Below are 22,981 nucleotides of genomic sequence, written 5' to 3' on the forward strand. Positions count from 1 at the left end.
CTTATTCAAAGACGATATGATTCTGTATGTTGAAAACTGAAAAGGATCTAGAAGTAAACTTTTAGAATTAATAAGCATATTTAACAAGGTTGCTGGATAGAAACTCAATATGTAGGAATTATGCCTCTACATATCAGCTCAATTGCTGGATAGAAACTCAATATGTAGGAATTATGCCTCTACATATCAGCTCAAACAGCTAGCATATAAAATGTCAAAGAATGATACACATTTCAGAGCATCAAACACCTGGAAATAAAATTAACAAAAGATGCACAAGTCTTTGCAGAAGGCTGTAAAGCTTTATTGGGAGAATTTTAATGGTCAAATTTCCAACACAGGAGCAGCCTGCACCATTTCAGCGTGTCTTCTTTTAAGGCTGTGATTGCCCTTCATCTGTAACAGAAACATAACTGTTAGGAACATGATTTAGCAGCAGATTATTTAGATGACCCTAAAGGCACACAAAGGACACTACAATTTGGGTTTTATAAAATGGACTAAAAATAGAACTCTAAGGGCGATCCTGTGTCTTATAGCCAAGTAAACCTCTGTATAAACTTTGAGGGTAGACCTGTAGAATTTAAAGGTAATTAATTCCTTAAACATCAGGTGCTTCCTTTAAATCCAGAAGCACTTATAATTAACAGTCAGCAATTTGGAAAACACATGTGTAAAACATACTTCGGTGGATTACTCAGAAAGTACTGGAGTCATGGTCTTTGAACTTCAAATCTTACCAACTGATGCCTCAAAATCTGAAACCTACATGCAACATTTGATATGGTTAGAGATCATGTATGTGTCTACAGTCTTATTAGAAATAGTGGCTCATGAAGACTGACAGTGGGGCAGGGAGTGTGCGTAGCACAGGCATCTTACTCACAGTGATGCTGAGCATCACTGACCTACATCTCACAGAAAATAGAAACTAAATGGTCCCTCACCATTTGATTATTCACTCACTCAAGGTTTCCTTGGAGAAAGATTTAAAAAGCACTTATTCATTAAGGGCCAGAGAATCCCAGCCTGGGCAACATAGTGAGACCTCATCTGTATAAAAAAATTTTTTTAACAAAACAACATCAGTCAGGCATGGCAGCTTGTGCCTGTAGTTCCAGCTGCTCAGGAGGCTAAGTTGGGAGGATCACTTGAGCCTGGGAGGCTGAGGTTGCAGTGAGCTGAAATCGCACCACAGCACCCCAGTCTGGGTGACAGAGTGAGACTCGTCACTCTGTCAGAACGACAATTCAAAAATTGACAGTACCTAAGAATAGGCATTCAGGTCTCCACACAGAAAAACTAACATGAAGCAGAGTGCCCGCTCCCTTTCTTAGTAGCAATGAAATCTCAATTCAGAGGTTTTCAGATGACTCTGGCCAGGGTTTCATGATTTATGATAAATAAATCATGTAAAACAGATGATCTCTGTATCCTATGCATTCTATGCAACAGGATCAGAATATGAAAGAACCAGAATGGAAAAGGATTTTAAAATATCTGACTTAAACTCACTATTTTTATAAGACCAAAGATAGGTTTAGAAGGTAAAGGATTTGCTCAGAATCTCACCAATGCTGTAAGAGCTGGTATTAGAACCTGCATCTGTGCTTCAGCATATTTCACACCAACTGATGGGTGTTACAAATGTGTTATGTATTTATTAAAAGCAGACCTTTACAAAAGCATCTGAAAATCATGAGCTATTGGTTTAAGGATTTATACTCAAAAGTTATAATTCAATATGGCTTTGACTCAGTTTGTTTCTGTATCTGACAGTCTATAAGTTGGCTGCTGGGACCTGAACTACGTTTCAAATAACCTTTATATAAGAATTCTATTATTAAGGAGGCAGTATTGTTACCCCTGTGTTATTAAAAACATAATACTGGGTCAGGTGCAGTGGCTCATGCCTGTAATCCTGGCACTTTAGGAGGCCGAGGTGGGTGGATCACCTGAGATCAGGAGTTTGAGACCAGCTTATGCAAAATGGCGAAACCTCGTCTCTACTAAAAATACAAAAATTAGCTGGGCGTGGTGGAGCACGCCTGTAATCCCAGCTACTTGGGAGGCTGAGGGAGGAGAATCACTGGAACCTGGGAGGCAGAAGCTCCAGTGAGCCGAGATGGCACCACTGCACTCCAGCCTGGTTGACAGAGCGAGACTCTGTCTCAAAAAAATAATAATTATTATAATATGATACTGTGGAAACAGACACCCTACAATTTGCATGCCTAATGGATTGCCTACCTTCCTCAGGTGTTTTCGCCTCCTCTGGATTTGGCAGGCCCAACTCCTGGACATCAGGACCATCTCCGCGCTCACACCCAGTCTTCGGGTGAACCTGTTCCTGGCTATCCGCTTCAGGCTCTGGCCCTTGAAAAAAAAAAAAAAATATATATATATATATATATATATATGTATGTATTTATGTATACATAAAATCAATTTAAGCAGTAAAACATGAAATATGAACAAGAAAATAATATTCATGCTCTCAGTGTTATTAAATAAAAGCTTTCACTAGTGTAATAATAAATGTGTTGATAAGAATCCCAAGAACATGATTTCAGGAGTCTGTTGGCAGGAAACAGGAAAACAGGGTTTTCCAAATATTACCCTCTTCCTTTCTGAAGACTGCCCTCAGACAACTTTGTTGCTGCCTTTGCACTTCTTTGTTATTCTACTTCTGATTGTCTTTATCATATTAAATGACTCAAGACTGAAACCCTGTCTCTCACAGCACTTACACTCCTGGCACTTAGACTCCTACATGGCATGAGTAGCCACCAATAAACGCTGAATGAAAAAAGTTCTTTAAAAAATACATGAAAAATCCCCAAATCCTGAACATTCTGCACACCAACTTGTCTATCCTCTTCAAAAATGTCCGTATCCTGAATGACAAAGAAAAATTAAGGAAACATTCCAGATTAAAGGAAACTAGAAACACATGACAAGCACATGCAAGACGTGATCTTGAACTGGACTCTGGATCAGAAAAAGAAATTCTATAAAGGAAATTATCTGGGCCAGGCATGGTGGCTCACACCTTTAATGCCAACATTTTGGGATGCCAAGGTGGGCAGATCACTTGAGGTCGGGAGTTCAAGACCAGCCTGGCTAATGTGGTGAAATCCCGTCTCTACTAAAATACAAAAAAAAAGAGAAACATTTATTTGTCAGGCACTGTGGCAGGGCTGTAACCTCAGGACTTTGGGAGGCTAAGCTGGGTGGATCATCTGAGGTCAGGAGTTCGACACCAGCCTGTGCAACATGACAAAACCCCGTCTCTACTAAAATTACAAAAATTAGGTGCCTGTGGTGGCATACGCCTGTAATCCTAGCTGCTCGGGAGGCTGAGGCAGGAGAATCACTTAAACCCAGCAGGTGGATGTTGCAGTGAGCCAAGATTGAGCCACTGCACTCCAGCCTGGGTGACAGAGTGAGACTCCATCTCAGAAAAAAAAAAGAAAATTATAATACTGTGGAAACAGACACCCTACAATTTGCATGCTTAATGGACTACCTACCTTCTGCGGGCAGTTTCATCTGCTCTTCATTTCGCAGGCACACCCTCTTGGTATCAGGACCATCTCCAAGCTCACACCCAGTCTTTGGCTGAACCAGTTCCTGGCTATCAGCTTCAGGCTCCTGCCCTTAAAGACAAAACAAAATTATCATTTTAAGCAGCAACACATGAAATATGAATAAGAAAATAATATTCATGCTCTTGGTCTTATTAAATAAAAGCTTTAGGTACTGTAATAATAAATGTGTTGATAAGAATCCCAAGAACATGATTTCAGGAGTCTGTTGGCAGAAGACAGGAAAACAGGGTTTTCCAAATATTACCCTCTTCTTTTCTGAAGACTGCCCTCAGACAACTTTGTTGCCTCCTTTGCACTTATCTATTATTGTATTTCTGATTGTCCTTATCATATTAAATGACTCAAGGCTGACATCCTGTCTCTCATTAGCATTTAGACTCCTAGCACCTAGCAAGTTATATGGCATGAGTAGGCACCAATAAATGGTGAGTGAAAAAACAGTCTTTAGAAACTACACAAAAAAGCCCAAAGTGCTAAACATTCCGCAAACCAACTGGTCTATCCTCTTGAAAAATGTCGGTATCAGCCAGCTGGGCGTGGTGGCTCACACCTGGAATCCCAGCACTTTGGGAGACCGAGGTGGGCGGATCATCTGAGGTCAGGAGTTAGAGACCAGCCTGGCCAACATGGTGAAACCCAGGCTCTGCTAAAAATACAAAAGAAAAAATAAATTAGGCAGGTGCGGTGGCCATTGCCTGTAGTCCCAACTACTCAGGAGGCTGAGGCATGAGAATCTCTTGAGCCTGGGAGGCGGAGTTTAGAGAGAGCCGAGATCTTGCCACTGCACTCCAACCTGGGCAACAGAGTGAGACTCCGTCTGAAAAAAAAAAAAAAGAAAGAAAAAAGAAAATTATCTGGATAACTGGCAAAATCTGAGTATACTCTGTATATTAAATAACTGCAGGTTCTCATTGTTAAATGTCCTGAGTTTGATCATTGTGCAGTGATTATCCAAGGAATGACTTTTTCTTTGTTCTGAGGATATATAAACACTCTCAAGTACTTAGGGTAAAGGGCCATAATAGCTGAAACCTTATCTGAACAATGCAGCATTAGTAAGAGTAAACATAATATCCGTAAGTGTGTGTGTGAGTGTGTGGGCAGCAGGGTAAGAGAGGGAGGGAAGAGATATGAAACCAATGGAGCAGAAGCTATTAACAATTGGTGAATCTAGGTGAAAAGTATATGAGTTCATTGTACTATTCTTGCAAATTTTCTACAAATGTTACGTCTTGAAAATATATAAAATAAAAACTTGTAAGAATATATGACAACTACACTGAACTTTAGGAAGGCAGAAGTTTTTTTTTTAATTGTGGTAAAAAATACACATAACATAAAATTTACCATGGTAACTAATTTTAAGTGTTATAGTTCAGTAAGGAGTTATGTTTGCAACATTACCAGCAGCTAAGAACAAACTTTACATGTTTGTTTTCCTATATAACGAAACATTTATTTATTTATTTATTTATTTATTTATTTATTTATTTGCGATGAGGTCTCCCTATGTTTTCCAGGCTGGTCTTGAACCCTAGGCTCAAGCGATCCTCTCACCTCAGCCTCCCAAGTAGCTGGGACTATGATTGCACAGCACTAAGCCCAGTTTGAGACCTTTCTACTAAATGACAATCTAAGGATAAACCACAGGACATGTATAATACTTATATTCGGCCATAGAGTACCAACAGCAGTGTGCATCAGCTGAGAAATCTGAAGTCTACATCACGGATAGGGTTTCAGTTACAATTACAATGTCAGTTTCTGAAGGATTGATTAGCTGGATGGATTTGAGGACTATGGAAAATCTTACAGTCATGACACCCATTATCTACTGGGGTAAACAGAAACTTAACTTTGTTCAAATAAAGTTATATTTAGGTCCAAAGGTCCTAAATGTAATATTCCATAAATGAACCCCATGTAGAACAAAGCACCAAAAATAACACTATTTGTGAATTACAGCAAATATACTGTCTCACGCTGAGAACAAAGGAATGGGTGGACAGCAATTAATGGGCATTGTTGTCAGTCTTATTCTAGATACCTTTAACAGTGAATCCTTAGAATAATCCATGACCTGAGTTAGGTAATTGTTTTGCTTCAAAATATTTTATCTCGGAGAAATTATTTCCATCTCATGTTAATCTCAGGATAATTCCTTTTTTTTGGTTTTTCTAACCATAAAAGGATTTAATCACCTCCTAAAAGCCACTTAAAAAATCATACTACACCAGCTACCTGTATGGCAGTATCCTGAATTCTCCAGCTTTCAACAAACTTACCACATAAAAATATCAAAGGAAATGGTGGCCAGCAATCAGCAACTCAGTTTTTGGAGTTGCTCCTGCTCCTCTGAACTGGGTCTATTCCTGGGCCAGTACTAAGCTACATTACAGTAAAGCATTTGAGTTTTAAGCACTTTCAGCAAAATCATTTACTATTGTTACAGCAACATAGATGGTAGGAAGACACAAACTTTGGAACAAAACACAAATTTTGTATTCACCAGTCAAGTGTCCTTGGACAAAACACAATCCCCGGGCCTCCATTCTCTCATTCATAAAGTGGAGAAATTTTATCATAGTGAGGGATTTATTTCCCTAAGGTAAGCTGCAAACTATACCCTCTTCACTTTTCCAGTCAATTTCTAGGCATCGTTTGCATGGCTTTCATTCCTCCTGTTCCTGGTATGTGACAATGCATGAGACACACACACACACACACACACACACACACACACACACACACACACACACACAGGCATTCTTCTTCCCTTTCCCTTCACCTTGAGCTGCAGATGCTCCCTCATCCTCTCTCTCTTCAGCAGGTGTAGAATCCTGACTTTGAGGTGGTGATTCCACTTCGTCAGGTTGCTCATCACTGGACTCCTTGTGGTAGGGAATATGTGTGTGAGTGTGCAAAGACAAAAAGTTTTGTTATTAATACATGTCAAAAAATATATACTTATACACACAGAGAATGCATAGATGTTTCTGATCATAACTAAACCTAAAAATATTTCTCCAACTTTATTCTATATGGTTAATAAGGCTACTCTACCCACAGAAAGGTTACTGCGAGAAAAGTTACCCACAAGGACTTTGGAAGCTATTACACTCTATGTTGGAATAGATGTGTATAATCTATGTGTCATTCACAAGCAAAGCATGAGAAGGAAGTCATGGCCAAAAGGTGGAGAACACAAGAGAAAAAAAAATCCTCCTGAATCAATATTTCCTTCATGAGATGCCAGAATCTTTTTTTTTTTAATCAGCATGAACTACCTTTATTAGTGTATCTATACTAATGCAACAACACTATCACAAAAATTAATTTCTGCTAATAGAAAACATCGAATTAACATTAAAGCACTCAACAGCATAGGCCCAATTACCTCAGAAGATTCTACATAGATCATTGGTCTACGCCGATAGATTAATCTTCTTAGAAAACCCATATTTCACACTGAAAAGAGAAAATTGTGATTGGGAACATGCACTTGAGAGGACAGCTATATTCGATCACTTCCATGGCTAAATGTTAACTTGTCATTTTAATTTTGAAAATACTCTCAAAGTAAGTCCCAGAGTTAAGTGCAAATGTGTACGTTTTCTGAGTGCTTGCAAAGCCACTTATGCTCCCCAAGCTGGCAGAGCAGTCATCTTAAGGCATGTGGCAAAAGGCAGAGGACATTATTTTAAAATTTCTTTTAGACACAGAATCTCGCTCTGTTGCTCACGCTGGAATGCAGTGGCGTGATCACACTTCACTGCAGCCTCGATCTCCCGCTCACGCGATCCTCCTGCCTCGTCTGGAGTAGCTGGGACTACAGGCGTGCACCACTGCGCCCCTCTGACAGAGGACGTTTCTGATGAGGTTTAGTTTCACAAGCGGACTCCACATGAAAACACCAGTGAATCACAATCCCCGTGACTGCTGCTTTTGGCACACTCCCACTTACTAGAGCCATTCACCCCCCTCAAATCAAGTTTGTTTGGGCCACACAGCCTCTCCCAGTCCTTCCCATTGTTTCCGGACCTTCTATGGCAGAGGTGAGACCTTGCCACGCTTCTCACTCCGGTGTTTCTCACTCGGGCACTCCCCACTCCACACCGCTGGGGGGCGCTCACCAGCCCACAGCCTTCCCAGGTTCCAGGCCCCTTCTTTACCGCCATCTTCACCACCCACCTCCCGCCTTGGGGCCCCATTCAGGACTCAGGAATGTGCCCTGTGTCATGGGTTCCTACCACCTCGGGACTTTGACCCCTCCAACAGCACCCGCAGCACTCGCCTCATTTTCACCTGAGCCCCTGACCGCTTCCCCTTCATGGCCCACTTTCCTCCCTGTCCTGGCCCCTTCACCACCACAAAGCCGATGGCGGCGTCACAGCCTGTGAGGAGAAGGAGGACGAGCTCGAGGCCCTTCTCTTTTGGAGGCCACTGGGGCCCTTCTCCCTCAAAAGCCACACACCACCAGACCGAGGGGCCCACCGAACCTGCCCTAAGCCCACTGGCTCCTCCTCACCCTCACTCACACTTCAGCCCCTGGGAGGACTGGCCTGCGGATCTACCAGATGAGTCTCAGTAGAGGAAAAAAGTGTCCGGACAGCAGGAACGCGACTGCACACTCTTCACAGCTCCCTGGCGTTCTCCACGTGGGCGAAGGGGCCGACGGGAAGGCACCCAGTGAACATGCGCACTGAGGCTAGCACCCAAAGGTGGGGAGGGCTGCAGTTCCCAGCCCCACACCCCACACTCCCGATTTTCATCCCCGTGAAGATAATGGAATCCGACCTCCCTCTGCTGTTTCATATGCCTCGGGTACTCAAATACCTCAAATAGTGCTCCCCTCAAAACTCATTCCATCTTCAACTGAGCCCCCCTCCCCTCCAGGGCCCTCTCTTGCTCTGGCCCTGCCATAGGGACAAGGACCATGGTGGCTGCCTGTGAAGTGAGGTAGACGACCTGCTAAAACAGAAATAGCAACATACCCCATAGCATTATACAAGACTAAGAGTCTCATAACTAAATATTAAAAATGTCTAGCATATAATTCAAAATTACTCAGAATATGAAGAACCAGGAAAATAGGGCCACTGAAATAGGGAAAGACAATCAGCAGACATCACTGCTAAGATAGAGATGTTGGGATTATGTGGGAAAGCCTTTAAAGATGCTATTTTATAAACGCTTAGGCTGGGCACGGTTGCTCATGCATGTAATCCCAGCACTTTGGGAGGCCGAGGTGGGTGGATCACTTGAGGTCAGGAGTTCGAGACCAGCCTGACCAACATGGTGAAACCCCGTCTTTACTAAAAATGCAAAAAATTAGCTGGGCATGGTGGCATGCACCTGTAGTCTTAGCTACTCGGGAGTCTGAAACAGGAGAATTGCTTGAACCCAGGAGGCAGAGGTTGCAGTGAACCGAGATCACGCGACTGCACTCCGGCCTGGGCAACAGTGAGACTCCATCTAAAAAAAAATGCTTAAACAAGCAATCATGAACACTGTTGAAACAAGTAAAAACAAAGTCCTGGCACACACACAAAAAAAGAATACTTAAAGAAGAAGCAAATGGAAATTTTAGAAGTGGAAAATATGATAATGAAGGAAAATAATTCTCACCAAATGGATTCAATAGCAGAATGGAGACAAGAAAAGAGTTTGTGAACTCAAAGATAGAGAAATAGAAATTGTTCTGTGTGGCCAAGAGCAGTGACTTACACCAATAATCCTAGCACTTTTGCGTGCTGAAGTCAGAAGATAGATGGCTTGAGGCTAGGAGTTTCCAACCTGGGCAACATAGTGAGACCTTGTCTCTACAAAAAAACAATTAAAAATAGCTGAGTGTGATGACACATGCCTGTAGTCCTAGCTACTGTGAAGGCTGAGGCAGGAGGATCCCTTGAGCCCAGGAGTTCAAGGCTGCAGTGAGCTATGATCACACACTGCAGTCCAGCCTAGGCAACAGAGTGAGGCCCTGTGTCTAAAACAAAACAAAAAGAAATTGTTGAAGTGTCTCATAACCTGATATTCAAAATGTCCAGCATATAATTCAAAATTACTCAGAATATGAAGAAGCATGAAAGTTAGGCATCTTGGCCAGGTGCAGTGGCTCATACCTGTAATCCCAGCATTTTGGGAGGCTGAGGCAGGTAGATCACGAGGTCAGGAGTTCAAGACCAGCCTGGCCAAGATGGTGAAACCCCATGTCTACCAAAAATACAAAAATTAGCTGGGTATGGTGGCGGGCACCTGTAATCCCAGCTACTCGGGAGGCTGAGGCAGAGAATTGCTTGAACCCGGGAGGCAGAGTTTGCAGTGAGCCAAGATCGTGCCACTGCACTCCAGCCTGGGTGACAGAGTGAGGCTCCATTTCAAAAAAAAAAAAAAAAAAAGGAAGTTATGGAATCTCAAATGGAGAAAGACAAACAACTGACACCAATGCAAAGACAGAGATGTTGAGATATCTGGGAAAGCCTTTGAAGATGCTAGTTTAAAAAAGCTATAAACATCCATGTCCAGACACAAGTTTTCAACTCCTTTGGGTAGATACCAAGAAGTACAACTACTGGACTGAATAGTAAGAGTTTGTTTAGTTTTGTAAGAAATACTGCCAAACTGCCTTTCAAATTGGCTTTACCATTTTACATTCCCACCAGCAATGAATGAGAGTTCCTGTTGCTCCACGTCCTCCCCAGAATTTGTTGTTGTCAGTGATCTGGATTTTGATCATTCTAATAGCTGTGTTTTTGGTGCAGTTTTCATCAACCCTGGCTGCCCATTGGAATTGCCTGGTAGAACATTTTAAAAATGTTGATTTTCGGCTGGGCACAGTGGTTCACAGTTGTTATCCCTGCACTTTGGGTGGCCGAGGCAGGTAGATCACCTGAGGTCAGGAGTTCAAGACCGTCCTGGCCAACATGGTGAAACCCCATCTCTACAAAAAGACAAAAATTAGGCTGGGCGCGGTGGCTCATGCTTGTAATCCCAGCACTTTGGGAGGCTGAGGCGGGCAGATCACCAGGTTAGGAGATCGAGATGATCCTGGCTAACACGGTGAAACTCCATCTCTACTAAAAATACAAAAAATTAGCCAGGCGTGGTGGCAGGCGCCTGTAGTCCCAGCTACTTGGGAGGCTGAGGCAGGAGAATGGCATGAACCCGGGAGGTGGAGCTTGCAGTGAGCCGAGATTGCGCCAGTGCACTCCAGCCTGGGCGACAGAGCAAGACTCCATCTCAAAAAAACAAAACAAAACAAAAATTAGCTGGACATGATGACAGATGCCTGTAGTCCCAGCTACTCGGGAGGTTGAGGCAGGAGAATTGCTTGAACCTGGGAGACAGAGGTTGCAGTGAGCCGAGATCGTGCCATTGCACTCCACCCTTGGTGACAGAGTGAGACTCCGTCTCAAAAACAAACAAACAAACAAAAAAACCACAAAGATATCGATTATCAGCCTCCACCCCAGGACAATTAAGCTGGGTCTGGGGCTTAGTCATTTATTCATGAGCATTTAAAAAGTATTTCTCAGGTTATTTAAATGCGTATCTGGTGTTGAGGATGGCTAGTTTAGAACATATATTACCAATAGGCCTTTGACGAAGTGTTCAGAGCAGTGAGAAAGGTAAGATATAAAGCTTTTACCATCTTAAAGTCAACCAGCTTATTGGAGATGGGTTGATCAGACACTTTTGGAAGACCCTGCTTGAGATAAATCAAATATAAGCAAAGTAGTAGTAGATGTTGAAGCAGAGACAGCTAAAGGGACATTAGAGCTGCAATTTAGGGCCTTTCAGGGTTCCCCCAGATGATTAAAACTAACCAGAGGCCATAACAATCATCTTTTCTAAGACTATAGAGAGAATAAAAGCAGAAGGAAAGGGAGAAAAAAACCATAACTATTTTTTAAACCTTTCCTAAACCCTTAGCATATTTTGTAGTCCTTACTCTATCACCTGAACTAGTCTATTTTATAAAGCGGCCTGGATAACCTTTAAAGTCCTCTATGTGGGTCTCTATCAGCATTTGCCAGTCATAACTAATGGACTGAGATAGAAGACACTGAAGCTGTGTCTGTAGAAGAACATAAGACAATGACAAGACCAAAAGCAGGTCCATTTTGTACAGCTGCCTGGGGGTGTACATTTAGGAGGACTGCAAAAGTTAGAAGACATACCTTACTTATTAAAAGTGGTGACTAGAAAATGTACCCCTAAGGAAAATCAGTATTTTTTTAAAGTATACCATTCAGTATTTTTAGTATATTCACAAAAGTTGTGCAACCATCAGTACTAATTCCAGAACATTTTCATCACCCCTAAAAGAAACTCTTATTTTCTGTCTTTATGGATTTTCCTATTCTGGACATTTCATGTAAATGGAATTATACAATATGTAGCCTTTTGTGTCTGGCTTCTTTCACTTTGTATAATGTTTTCAAGGTTCAACCACATTGTACCATGTATTAGTATTTCATTTTTTATTATTGCTGAATAATATTCTATTATATTGATGTACCACATTTTGTTTACCAGTTCATCAGCTGATGGACATTTAGGGTCTTTCTACTTTTTTGGTCACCGTATATAATGTTGCTATGTATATTTGTGTGCAATTTTTTCTATGGACATACGTTTTCATTTCTCTTGAGTATACAGCTAGGAGTGGAATTATTGGATCATAGAGTAATTCTATGTTTAACTTAAAGTGCCAAACTATTTTCTACAGTAGCTTCCCCGTTTTACATTCCCATGAGCAATGTATGAAGATTCCCCGTTTTACATTCCCATGAGCAATGTATGAAGATTCCCCGTTTTACATTCCCATGAGCAATGTATGAAGATTCTTCTTTCTCTGCCTCCTCAGCAACACTTGTTATTTTCCATCTTTTTGATTATAGCCATCCTAGTGGGTTTGAAGTAGTATCACATTGTGATTTTGATTTGCATTTACCCAATAACGAAAATGTCAAGCATCTTTTCCTGTGCTTGCTGACCATTTGTATATCTTCTTTGGAGAAATGTCTATTCAGGTCCTTTGCCCAACCATCACCTCTGCTGCAACCTTTATAGCAGGTTAAACTACCACCTCTGCAACAGCTGTCTTGGGAATTCAAACCACAATCTCCGCAGCAGCTGGCCCAGAACAGTCAGATCTTCATCAACAACTGCCCTATATTTTTGCCCCAGCTTCCAACTTACATCTGACTGGAGAAAGCCAAATCTGCTCCCCAGACCAATCACATAACATGTCCAACTCCTAGTTAGCCCACCAATAGCCTCCAACCAGGGCATACCTGAAGCTCTTTCCCACTCCCCTGCCTGCCTTTGAATCTCTGCCAACCACAAATGATGGTGGCTGACTTTCTTTCTGTAGCAAGCTCTGAATAAATAGCCTCTGTTTGTTCTCATTTGGGTGGTCTTCATTTATTTCCACAGTAAGGTTGCCAGATAAAGGATAGGAGACCCAGTTAAATTAGAATTTTAGATAAACAGCAAAAAATCCTTTAACATAACTATAGTCGTGCATCACTTAACAACAGGGATATTGATATAATTTGGCTCTGTGCCCCCACCCAAATCTCATGTGGAATTGTAATCCCCATGTGTTGGAGGAGGGGCCTGGTGGGAGGCGACTGAATCATGGGAGCGGATTTCCCCCTTGCTGTTCCTGTAACAGTGAGTGAGTTCTCACGAGATCTGATGGTTTAAAAGTGTGTTGCACTTCCCGCTTTGCTCTCTGTCTCTCTCCTGCCACCACATGAAGGAGGTGCTTGCTTCCCCTTCACCTTCTGCCATGATTGTAAGTTTCCTGAGACCTCTCACTCATGCTTCCTGTATAGCCTGCAGAACTGAGTCAATTAAACCTTTTTTTTTTTTTTTTTTTTTGAGACAGAGTCTTGCTCTGTCGCCCAGGCTGGAGTGCAGTGGTGCAGTCTCGGCTCACTGCAACCTCCGCCTCCCAGGTTCAAGCGATTCTCCTGCCTCAGCCTCCTGAGTAGCTGGGTTTACAGTGACAATGGACTTCATCATTGTGTGAACATCATGGAGTGTACTTATACAAACCTAGATGGTATAGCCTACTACACACCTATAGGCTATATGGTATAGCCTATTGCTCCTAGGCTACAAACGTGTACAGTATGTTACTGTAATCAATACTGTAGGCATTTGTCCCACAATGCTAAGTATTTGTGTATCTAAACATATCCAAACATAGGCAAGGTAATGAGTTGTACTATGATGTCATTATGGCTATGACATCACTGGGTGATAGGAATTTCCATAATGATGTCACTAGGTTATAGGAATTTTTAGCTCTATTATCATCTTATGGGACTGCTGTCACATATGTGGTGCATTGTTGACTGAAATGTCCTTATAAGATGCATGACTGTATGTTTCAAATATTGCACAATTGTGATTTGCTATACCTGGAACTCTATGCATATATAAAAATGCAAGCTCATACAGAATTCTGAGAGGTATACTGCTTTCTTAACAAAAGGCAGCTGGATAGTTCTGATCAGTTGAGCTCTGTGGTTTAAGTGACAATTAAATGACATTTCTGTTTTGTTGTGTTGTGTTTCTGTACCAGGCCAGAGCTTATCTGCCAACCAATACATGCTGTGATGTACCTTTATCAAGCTGGGGGACTTTCACATTATTGTCTCCGCTTTAGCTCCAATACAAGACATTTCGTTTTAAAAGCCCTTTGCTCCCTGTGTGTTAATTAAAGTCATTTCGGTGGTCTCTGCTGCCAGTTTCCTCTGCTCTTCAATCTGAGTAATGTTAATTCAGTCCCAGAGTCCCCTGGAGATTCATTCAAGCTTCATTCCTGATTTATTTCTGTCCTGACCAGATGGCTCCAGGTTCCTGCGACTGCATGGGCATCTTTTGGATTATTCTGTTTATCTTTCCCAGTGCCCAAGATAAGGGTAGAGTCTAATGGAGTGCATTTGTCAGCAGGATAAGCCATTCACCACCACTGCTGCTTGAACACCATAACCAAAGTTATTAGATTTAATATATGCTTTCGTAAACTCCGTAGCAAAAGCTGGTGAAGGGTTGTTGATTTGTTTTTTGATCTTTTAGAAGATGCAGCCAATGGCGGGGCAGTAGCTGGCAGGACTGAGCAGAGAGGAAGGGGTACTCTACAGGGAGCTCTGAAGGCTCCTGAGTCCTTCTCTGCCTTTAAGGATGTGGAAAAGATAGACATGTCATGAAAAAGATAGACAGAATATCTTTAATGAAGCTAATAAACATGCAAAAGAAGATGTGATATTTAAAGAAACAGTACATCAAAACTGACAAATGCAATCTTTCACTGTGAGATCGAATTCAATTCACCCAAAGGGCACACTTGACTTTTGTTAAAAAATACTTGCCTTAGATTTCAATACAGTGAAAGCTCTCATATAAGCCAAGGCTAAAGCTGAATATGCTCTGGTTAGTGGGTTTTGCAACCCTGAAAAACATGCAGGAAGCCACACAATACAAAGATTTGGCATTTGGACTTGCACACATGTGCGCATGCGTGGACGCACACCAGCAAACATACAATCCAGTAATTATGAATTATCATCATTAGGGATTTCAGCCACCAAAAGTGTTTGCTGTTCAGAATGCCGTAAGGATGCACAATTCACACATATTTTCAGATTGTTGGTTCTGATTCCTGGATCAGTTCCTCTTATGGCCTACCCATGCATACAATGCATAATCCTGGTGGGCTCTAGAAGCAGGGGTTGCTAATTGCCCTTTATCCTAGAGAACCCAAATGAAGAATTTCTGGCTTTTGGTTCTAGCTAGCCTACTATGTACCTTTTTTAGGCTGGCCGTAGGGAAAGCAAAGGTTAATAAAGCAGTATGCTTGCCTCAGAAGCCAATTAGAGGCTTTTGCCTACAAAAGCAATTATAATGCAATGCTGTCTGTGAAGAGTGCTATAAAAGGTAAAAACCTTGCAATCGAGTGGTGAGCAAATTAATCTGGGAAGTCTTTGCAGATTTAATCTAGACCTTGAAAACTGGAAACGGCAGTGGCAGGTTGATGTGTTCTGTGTAGGTTTGGAGGGTAAAGGTGGAGGGAACGGGCTGTAGTATATTCAGCATAAACAAAGGTAGAAGCCAGAAAGAGCAAGGAATCTGTGAAACTGGGAGCAAAGTGGTATTTTCTAACATGGTTGGAAGAGAGGATGTGAGAGAACAGAGACTAGAAAGACAATGCCAATAACAAATAACTGAAATAATAATAACTATTATATTTTGCCTGCTTTGTATTGGCACTGTGCTAAGTGCTTTTCACCCATTATCTCATTTAAAGCACACAACTCTTGCAAGTAGGTATTGTTATTTCTATTTTATAGATGAGGAAACTGAGGAAAAGATAATTTATATAACTCAAGATTTCAATCTGGGGCAGGGGTGAGGGTGTCCAATCTTTTGCCACATTGGAAGAAGAAGAATTATCTTGGGCCACACCTAAAATACACTAACACTAACGATAGCTGATGAGCTAGAAAAAAATTGAAAAAAAATCTCATAATGTTTTAAGAAAGTTTACAAATTTGTGTTGGGCCAAATTCAAAGCCATCCTGGGCCACATGTGGCATGAGGGCCATAGGTTGAACAAGCTTGCTGTACGGTATTGCCTATAACATGTGCTGAAGAACTCTGTTGGGGCACCAGAAGGGAGCTGAGATGGAGGGTTCTGATTACCTGGTGGGCCTGACTCTGCTCCTCCTTACCTTCATGCACTGTTACATTAACTGTCCTCACCCTCCTTTGTCCTTCTACAGTTTATTCAAATTGTGAAGTCCCACCATAGCCATGTTCTTGACGTATTGCGCCATGCATGTATTTTATCTCTCTGACTCATCTTCTGTTTCCTTAAAGGAAGGGATCTTGTCTGTCCTTCCATATCTTCCCCAGGGCGAGGAACTGAAAACACGTATGATGGTTAATTGATTGATTAGGATTTCACTAAGCATTCCACTTAGGCACTTACCTACCTGTAATGCTTGTTGACTGCTTGATTGAACACCTTCCTCATTAACTCCATCTGGACAGGCAACTTTTCTGCATATGTGCCAGATCCAGTGCTAGGCACTGTCACTTTCATGATTTCACTTAATTCTCTCTAGATGTGTACTGTGCATTCCCATTTCACAAGATGAGTAAACTGAGGTTCATTGAGGTTAGGTGGCATGTTTCAAAGAATAACTCAAAGGCATATTGTTAGTTATTATCATGCTAACTTACTTGAATACAAAATACTAATAACAGATTGATTTCATCTAACAAAGGATTTATCTACAAGGAAGGAGAGGTAAGAAGGAAAACCACATGCGTATCTGAAAATGGTGAACCCTGCTTTCCTCTTGCTGGGCGAACTGGTGACCAGCAAGGGGCCAAGTGGGCTGTTCTGCCCTTGGACAGCAGACTAGGTCCTCAAAGAAAAAAATTCGGTTGTTTATGGGTTCCCCATAAGGCCTCGGAAGTTTAGCTATGAGCAATGTGTGACAGGCTGTCTCTGTGTTTTGGCTGTCACTGTCTTTAGTTAACACCTTCATCTCAGCTATGTCATTTGGGCACCAGCTCCCTTCCAGAATTTCTCAACTACTGCCTCAGTCACTCAGCAACCAAGCCGGGCTGACTATGAAGGTTTCAGGTTCCTTTTGACTCTGATCATGGGTTAACTGTTGTTTTGAGATCCTGGCTGTGCAACCACATTTAGGCAGTTGGAGTTAGACGGTGGAGGAGGGCAAAAAGCCTAAGTTCAATCATAATAATAAATATCGAAACTCACTTCATGTCCAATGTTTTAGTTTCCCAAAGCCCAACCAGGAGAGCAATTTGGGCTTTGTCAAACTTGCCAAAGGATTAGTTTGGCCAATATTAGATAAGCAAGTGGCTTTTCCATTCATTCATTGATTTATTGCCCCATTTCTCCTGAAGTATTTATCCAGACATAATAAAATGTGTCACCCATTGCCCCGACTTCACCTTGGCTTGTGAGCAAATAAAAATTCTAAGACTCCAGCTTGGCTGGTGAGCAAATAAAAATTCTATCTGATAGATTTACGCTTAAATGTTCTGCTTCTAATGCTTGAGCTATTTCATTTGCTATTTGAGCCAAAGTCTGATATAAATTGTGGATAACATGATCTATTTCAGGAACTCCTGTTCAGAGTATAAATCCTTGCACAAATCAGTAAAATACAGTATCATGGATACCTCCTGGTAAGGTAACATGTCAAAATATTAATAAAATAAGATCACTGGGAGGTTCTGTTTTGAATGTTTGGAAAGGCTGAATGAATATACTGAAAGTGTACAGCATATTTTAATGCAGCAAGCATAGAAAATCCATTTTATTACACCCAAAGAAAGTCCCAGAAGTGCACATTGAGAAGGCATATATGTGTTGTTTATGGTAGGTACCACTTATTGTCTGAATTTAATAGATCTGATTGTTGATGAAAACACTGTAGAGTTAAATAAATCATTTATATAGTTTTTGTTTAGATTTGTGGTAAAATAATTGGACTATAGTTTGCATCATTAGTCTCATGCCTATCTTATTCTTGATATTTCCCCAGTTTCTTTGAAAGTTCTTGGAAATATCAGAAACAACAGTTAATTGTTAATGACCTAGTGTCAAGTTAAGGCATATAGATGTCTCAAGGTTAATATTTCTGTATTGAAGATAGAAGGGAATGACATGATCAGTCTTAGGGTGAAATCTGGTACCATTTAGTCCTATAGGCATGGGTATAAGGGTCTTACTAGAACATCTGGGGCTGGATGAGAAATCCAGCAGCTGAAAAGATTGGCTGTTGTTGCAGTTGTTTGAGAAACGCAAATTCACAGAGTTTCTGGAAAATGAAAGTGTTAAAAAAATGGAAAAAAAAGAGTAGGGTGACCATTTTAACAATCTAGTATCTTGAGATACCACAAAATAAAAACAATAAAGGGAAAAAGAGGAGTCAAATAATAAAATGAGGGTCTGTTGCCCTGATTCTGGATCTTAACTAGAAGGTCTTGGGAGAGGGCTCTCCACTTCAGGAAGTCTTTGCTTATGCAGTCCTTTTTGATGACTCTCAGAGTTAAGTCTCTAGTGGGACTGGAGAGATGTCTCAGTGGTAGGATACTTAACACACTGACACTGGCTTGCATGTACCCATGGCTACACACTCTGGAGTTAAAATGTAGTACTTGTAGTTAAAAGGACCTGAAATGGTCTTTTCTAGTGTGCTTCTTCTTCTTCTTCTTCTTTCTAGTGTGCTTCTTCTTCTTCTTCTTCTCTTCTTCTTCTTCTTCTTCTTCTTCTTCTTCTTCTTCTTCTCCTTCTTCTTCTTCAGAGACAGGGTTTCATTCTGTTGCACAGGGTGGAGTGCAGTGGTGTGATCATAGCTCACTGCAGTCTTGAACTCCTGGGCTCTAGCAATCCTCTGCCTCAGCCTCCTGAGTAGCTGAGACTACAGTACACACCATCATGCCCAGCTAATTTTTAAAGTTTTTTGCTATGTTGTCCAGGCTGATCTTGAACTCTTGGCCTCAAGTGATCCTCCCACCTTGGCCTGCCAATCTAGTGCAACCAACTTTCATCGGTTTCTCTTCCAGCATCTCCAGTCTCCTGACTACAAATCATGTAAGGGTATAGCTGGTAATATTCTCTTTGAAAATGCAGCCTGCACCTGTTGGGCATATGATGTCATTTTTGACAATATTTGACAAGCTTGAAGTGTTTACAAGGTGGAATCCGATAGAGGAGGAGTCATCACAGTCTCATGGGTCTTCCTGGAATTGTTTCAAGGGGAGAGCCCGTTAAGATTTTGAGATGAGATGACTATTGCCTATCGTTACAGCTGATGGTTAGAGTTTAGGTCAGGAGAGATTAAACTCTTCTGAGTATTATGAGAGATCATTGGCCCATTCTATTTTGCAAAAACTTAGTGAGTGGATCAATGTGAGCAAGGAAGTTTTTGTTTTAATGGGAGTACTTTACACAGTTTCTTAAGTATTTCCACCTGTAAAGTGAAATTTTCTATCACTAGAGAGTAATATATGTACTCTCTCTATCACTAGAGAGTGATGCAGGTGGGAAAAAACAATGTCTATCAATCTATTATCTATCTATCTATCTATCTCTCTCTCTCTCTCTCTCTATCTATCTATATCTATCTATCTGTCTGTCTGTCTGTCTGTCTATCTATCTATCTATCTTTTCACCTTTTAGCAAGGGAAAACTTTAATCCAAGTATAAACCTAACACACCATTATAACTGAATGAAATCCATTTGGAAATGTTCAAATGGTTTTTGAGGCAAAGGTTCTGAAATTTGCCTTTTTCTGCAGCTTTTCCTGGGTCATGATAACAACAGAGAAGGCAAGATTTGGCCACCTGTCTCAAGGAAGATTTTTCTCAGCGAGATTTTTGAAAAATTTGAGCAATTTGTCATTGTGAATAATTTCACAGAGAAAGCACTAAAGGTCTGGAGATGGCCTCTGGTGACATTAAGCACTCATCCTGGCAATGCCAAAGCCCATTATTGCACATGTGACAGTTCGGAGAAGGCCACTATTTCTTTTCTTCTGAGGTGGCAGGTTATCATATTTGAATAAGTCATTCAGGATTCATTAAGTCAGACTGAGTAAGTGTCTTTAGAATACCTACTGTAGCAAGAACAGAAAGGACTGCTTATTTTACATAATAGTCAGAAATTCCCTTTTGCTTTAAAAGTACTACCTTTAGAATGAGTTTCTCCGTTTCTAATCTATACTTCATTTGGATGTTATACTGCCTCTAATAAATTACTTTTTTTTCCATTTTAGTTGGGGTGCCTGGTGAGATTAGAAAACCTCTTTGTTTTCATAATGTACTAAAAAAATCATGAGCAACTCCAAAGATACATCTATTTGTATAGATGTGTACTCAAGTGTTTAGCAAGGTGACATGCTGGTGATGTAACTGTCATTCAGCTATTTGAGTGGAGTGAGCTATTGATAAAGAACAGCTATAATAGCAGAATAGTCAGAACTTATGGCATAGCCAGCACAAAATATGCTTCGCTTATTCTCAAGATATGAGCCATCAACAAACATCATATCAGAGTTTTCTAGCCAGTGGTTCTCAAGGTTTTCAACCTTTAGCATGCGTCAGAATCACCTGGAGGGCTTGTTGAACTACACAGTGCTGGTTTCCACTCCCAGAGTTTTGAATTCAGAAGATCTGGAGTGGGGCCCAACAATGTGGATCCCAGAAAAAGTGCCAGATGATGCTGAGGCTGCTGGTCTGGGAACTATACTTTGAGAGGCATTGCTGTAGAAGAGTATCAAGTGTCAGGCTGAAGAATACTGAGAGTTTAAATAGCTGCTAGACATTCATGACATTCAGTCATTCAAAAGAGGAAGTAGTATATCAGCACTTAGATTAGAACAATATTTAACAGTTTTGGGTGAAGCAGAACATAACAGAACTTCATAGAAGGCAATGAGACTGGCTGACAAGCATTGAGTGTTATTCTGAAGTAATAAGATTTCTACTCCTCAGGAATCTCTAGGGTGAGGGAGAGGCAAAGAAGATATCTGCTGGAGCTTCCACCAATCTAGCTGCTGCCCCATGGCATATAAACAGGGGGGACAAGCCTCGACCACACGGCCAGAGATATAAGTGATGATCTTATGATAAGCTCCTGATTTTTGAGTAAGCTCATCAAAACGAAGTCTTGCCTTTTGTAGGAAGAACTTAGCACAGTTGGGAATGCTCAAAATTGGGTTTGTTGCAAGGCTTGCTTAAGGGATGAAAAGCCCTGCTGTGATCTGAATCCCAAAGCAGGTTCTCTAGAATACTGGATTTGTAGGGGAGGAAAACTAATTTTCTCTCTACCCTTTGTTGACAAAAAGAGTCAAACTGTGTAAAATATTTTAAGAGATTTATTCTGAGCCAAATATGAGTGACCGTGACCTGTGACACAGCCCTCAGGAGGTCCAAGAAAATGTGCCCAAGGTGATAGTGGTACAGTTTGGTTTTATATATTTTAGGAAGGCATGAGACATCAATCAAATACATTTAAGAAATACATTGGTTTGGTTCAGAAAGGCGGAACAACTCAAAGCATGGGGGTGGGGGAGGGGGAGGGGAGGGGGAGGGGAGGGGGACGGGGGGTAAGGGGGTGGGTGGGGATTCCAGGCTATAGATAAATTTAAACATTTTTTGATTGACAGTTGGTTGAGTTTGTCTAAAGACCTGGGAACCTGGGATCAATAGAAAGGAAACAGTTTTATAGTGGCTGCCCTTAGAGACAATAGATGAAAAATAATTCCTATTCAGATCTTTAAAAGGTAGTAGACTTTAGTTAATCTCTTTAGGATTGGGAAGGCCTGGAAGAAAAAGATCTAGCTATGTTAATAGAAATTCTTTACAGATGCAGATTTTCCCCCACAAAGGACGGCTTTGCAAGGCCATTTCAAGATATGGCAGAGAAACATATTTTGGGGTAAAATATTTTGATTTTCTTCCTTGTCTCGTAACGTTATGCCAGGGTCAGGTTGGAAAGTAAGCCATGATATATAGGGTTAAATAAAACCCATCTGATGAGAATTTATGGTTTGTAGGGCATGATTCCCCAGGCCCCTTAGATAGGAATTTGGGCAAGATTAAAAAAAAAAAAAAATCAGAGCTTAGTCTTCACCTTCATAATTCTCAATTGGGATGGACCCTTGTAACAAAAGACAGATGAACAAGAGAAAAACAAACAGAAGTTTATTCACATGTAAACCTCATGTATATATGAGAGATACCCAGAGAAATGAATAATCTCCAAGAGGTGGCTTAGAGTTTAGTCTTAAATGCCATCTTCAATTAAAACAAAGAAAGAATGGTGTTGGGGAGGCCAGTTATGAGGAGATGACTAGGAAAAGCAAGGAAAACAAGGGCAAGGGTTGTTATACAGATTTAAGTCTATGCCTTCCCCATTGATAAGAATCTCTAGTGATTTACGGTAATCATTTTCTTCCTGGTACTGAGAGAGAGAGACACCCTTGCAAATTGAGATTTCATTTATACATGTAAATTTCCCTTATAAAGCAGTAACTTCTACTCTGTTTTCAGAGCTTTTCCTGTGTCTGCAATTTCTCAAAATAATCAGCTCAAAATAATCATTATGCTAAAGAGGTATATTCTGTAGTACCTGACTATAAGATGTGTCTTCAGCAGCTGTTTTTTAAATGATCATCAGTGTTTTCTTCCAGTATTCTGATCATTAAACTCTAATGTAAGTGCCTTAGCAGGTACTGATATCATAATATTAACCGAACAATAATTAGGATGTATTCTCTGTCTTTCAGTATACCAAATATAA

At 41.0% G+C, this 22,981-nt stretch overlaps 1 protein-coding gene across 2 annotated transcripts; it reads right to left on the bottom strand.

Annotated features, from left to right (window-relative positions):
- Nucleotides 1–280: 280 nt before the first annotated feature.
- On the bottom strand, nt 281–8,281 carry PAGE1 (PAGE family member 1). 2 transcript variants are annotated; one of them, XM_019019095.3, is made up of 6 exons: nt 8,150–8,273; nt 7,009–7,079; nt 6,400–6,502; nt 3,534–3,659; nt 2,251–2,376; nt 281–396 (listed from the first exon to the last, which is right to left on the bottom strand). In XM_019019095.3, exons 2-6 carry the CDS (start codon nt 7,069–7,071, stop codon nt 374–376), a joined length of 441 nt encoding a protein of 146 aa, XP_018874640.1. In that variant the 5' UTR covers nt 7,072–7,079; nt 8,150–8,273; the 3' UTR covers nt 281–373. The 2 variants fall into 2 exon arrangements, with proteins under 2 accessions (XP_018874640.1, XP_055231753.1); XM_055375778.2 differs by having other exon boundaries at nt 286–396; nt 8,140–8,281.
- Nucleotides 8,282–22,981: the final 14,700 nt, after the last annotated feature.

Source organism: Gorilla gorilla, chromosome X (assembly GCF_029281585.2).
Source record: "Gorilla gorilla gorilla isolate KB3781 chromosome X, NHGRI_mGorGor1-v2.1_pri, whole genome shotgun sequence".
Classification (NCBI taxonomy): Eukaryota; Metazoa; Chordata; class Mammalia; order Primates; family Hominidae; genus Gorilla; species Gorilla gorilla.

Bases quoted from the DNA above. Each gene is read 5' to 3' on its own strand.
- PAGE1 (XM_019019095.3), bottom strand. From the start codon at position 7,071: ATGGGTTTTCTAAGAAGATTAATCTATCGGCGTAGACCAATGATCTAT. The intron at 6,503-7,008 runs GTAATTGGGCCT...CCCTACCACAAG, and splicing joins TCTATGTAGAATCTTCTGAG to GAGTCCAGTGATGAGCAACC. The intron at 397-2,250 runs GTAGGCAATCCA...TTTCTGTTACAG, and splicing joins GGCGAAAACACCTGAGGAAG to ATGAAGGGCAATCACAGCCT.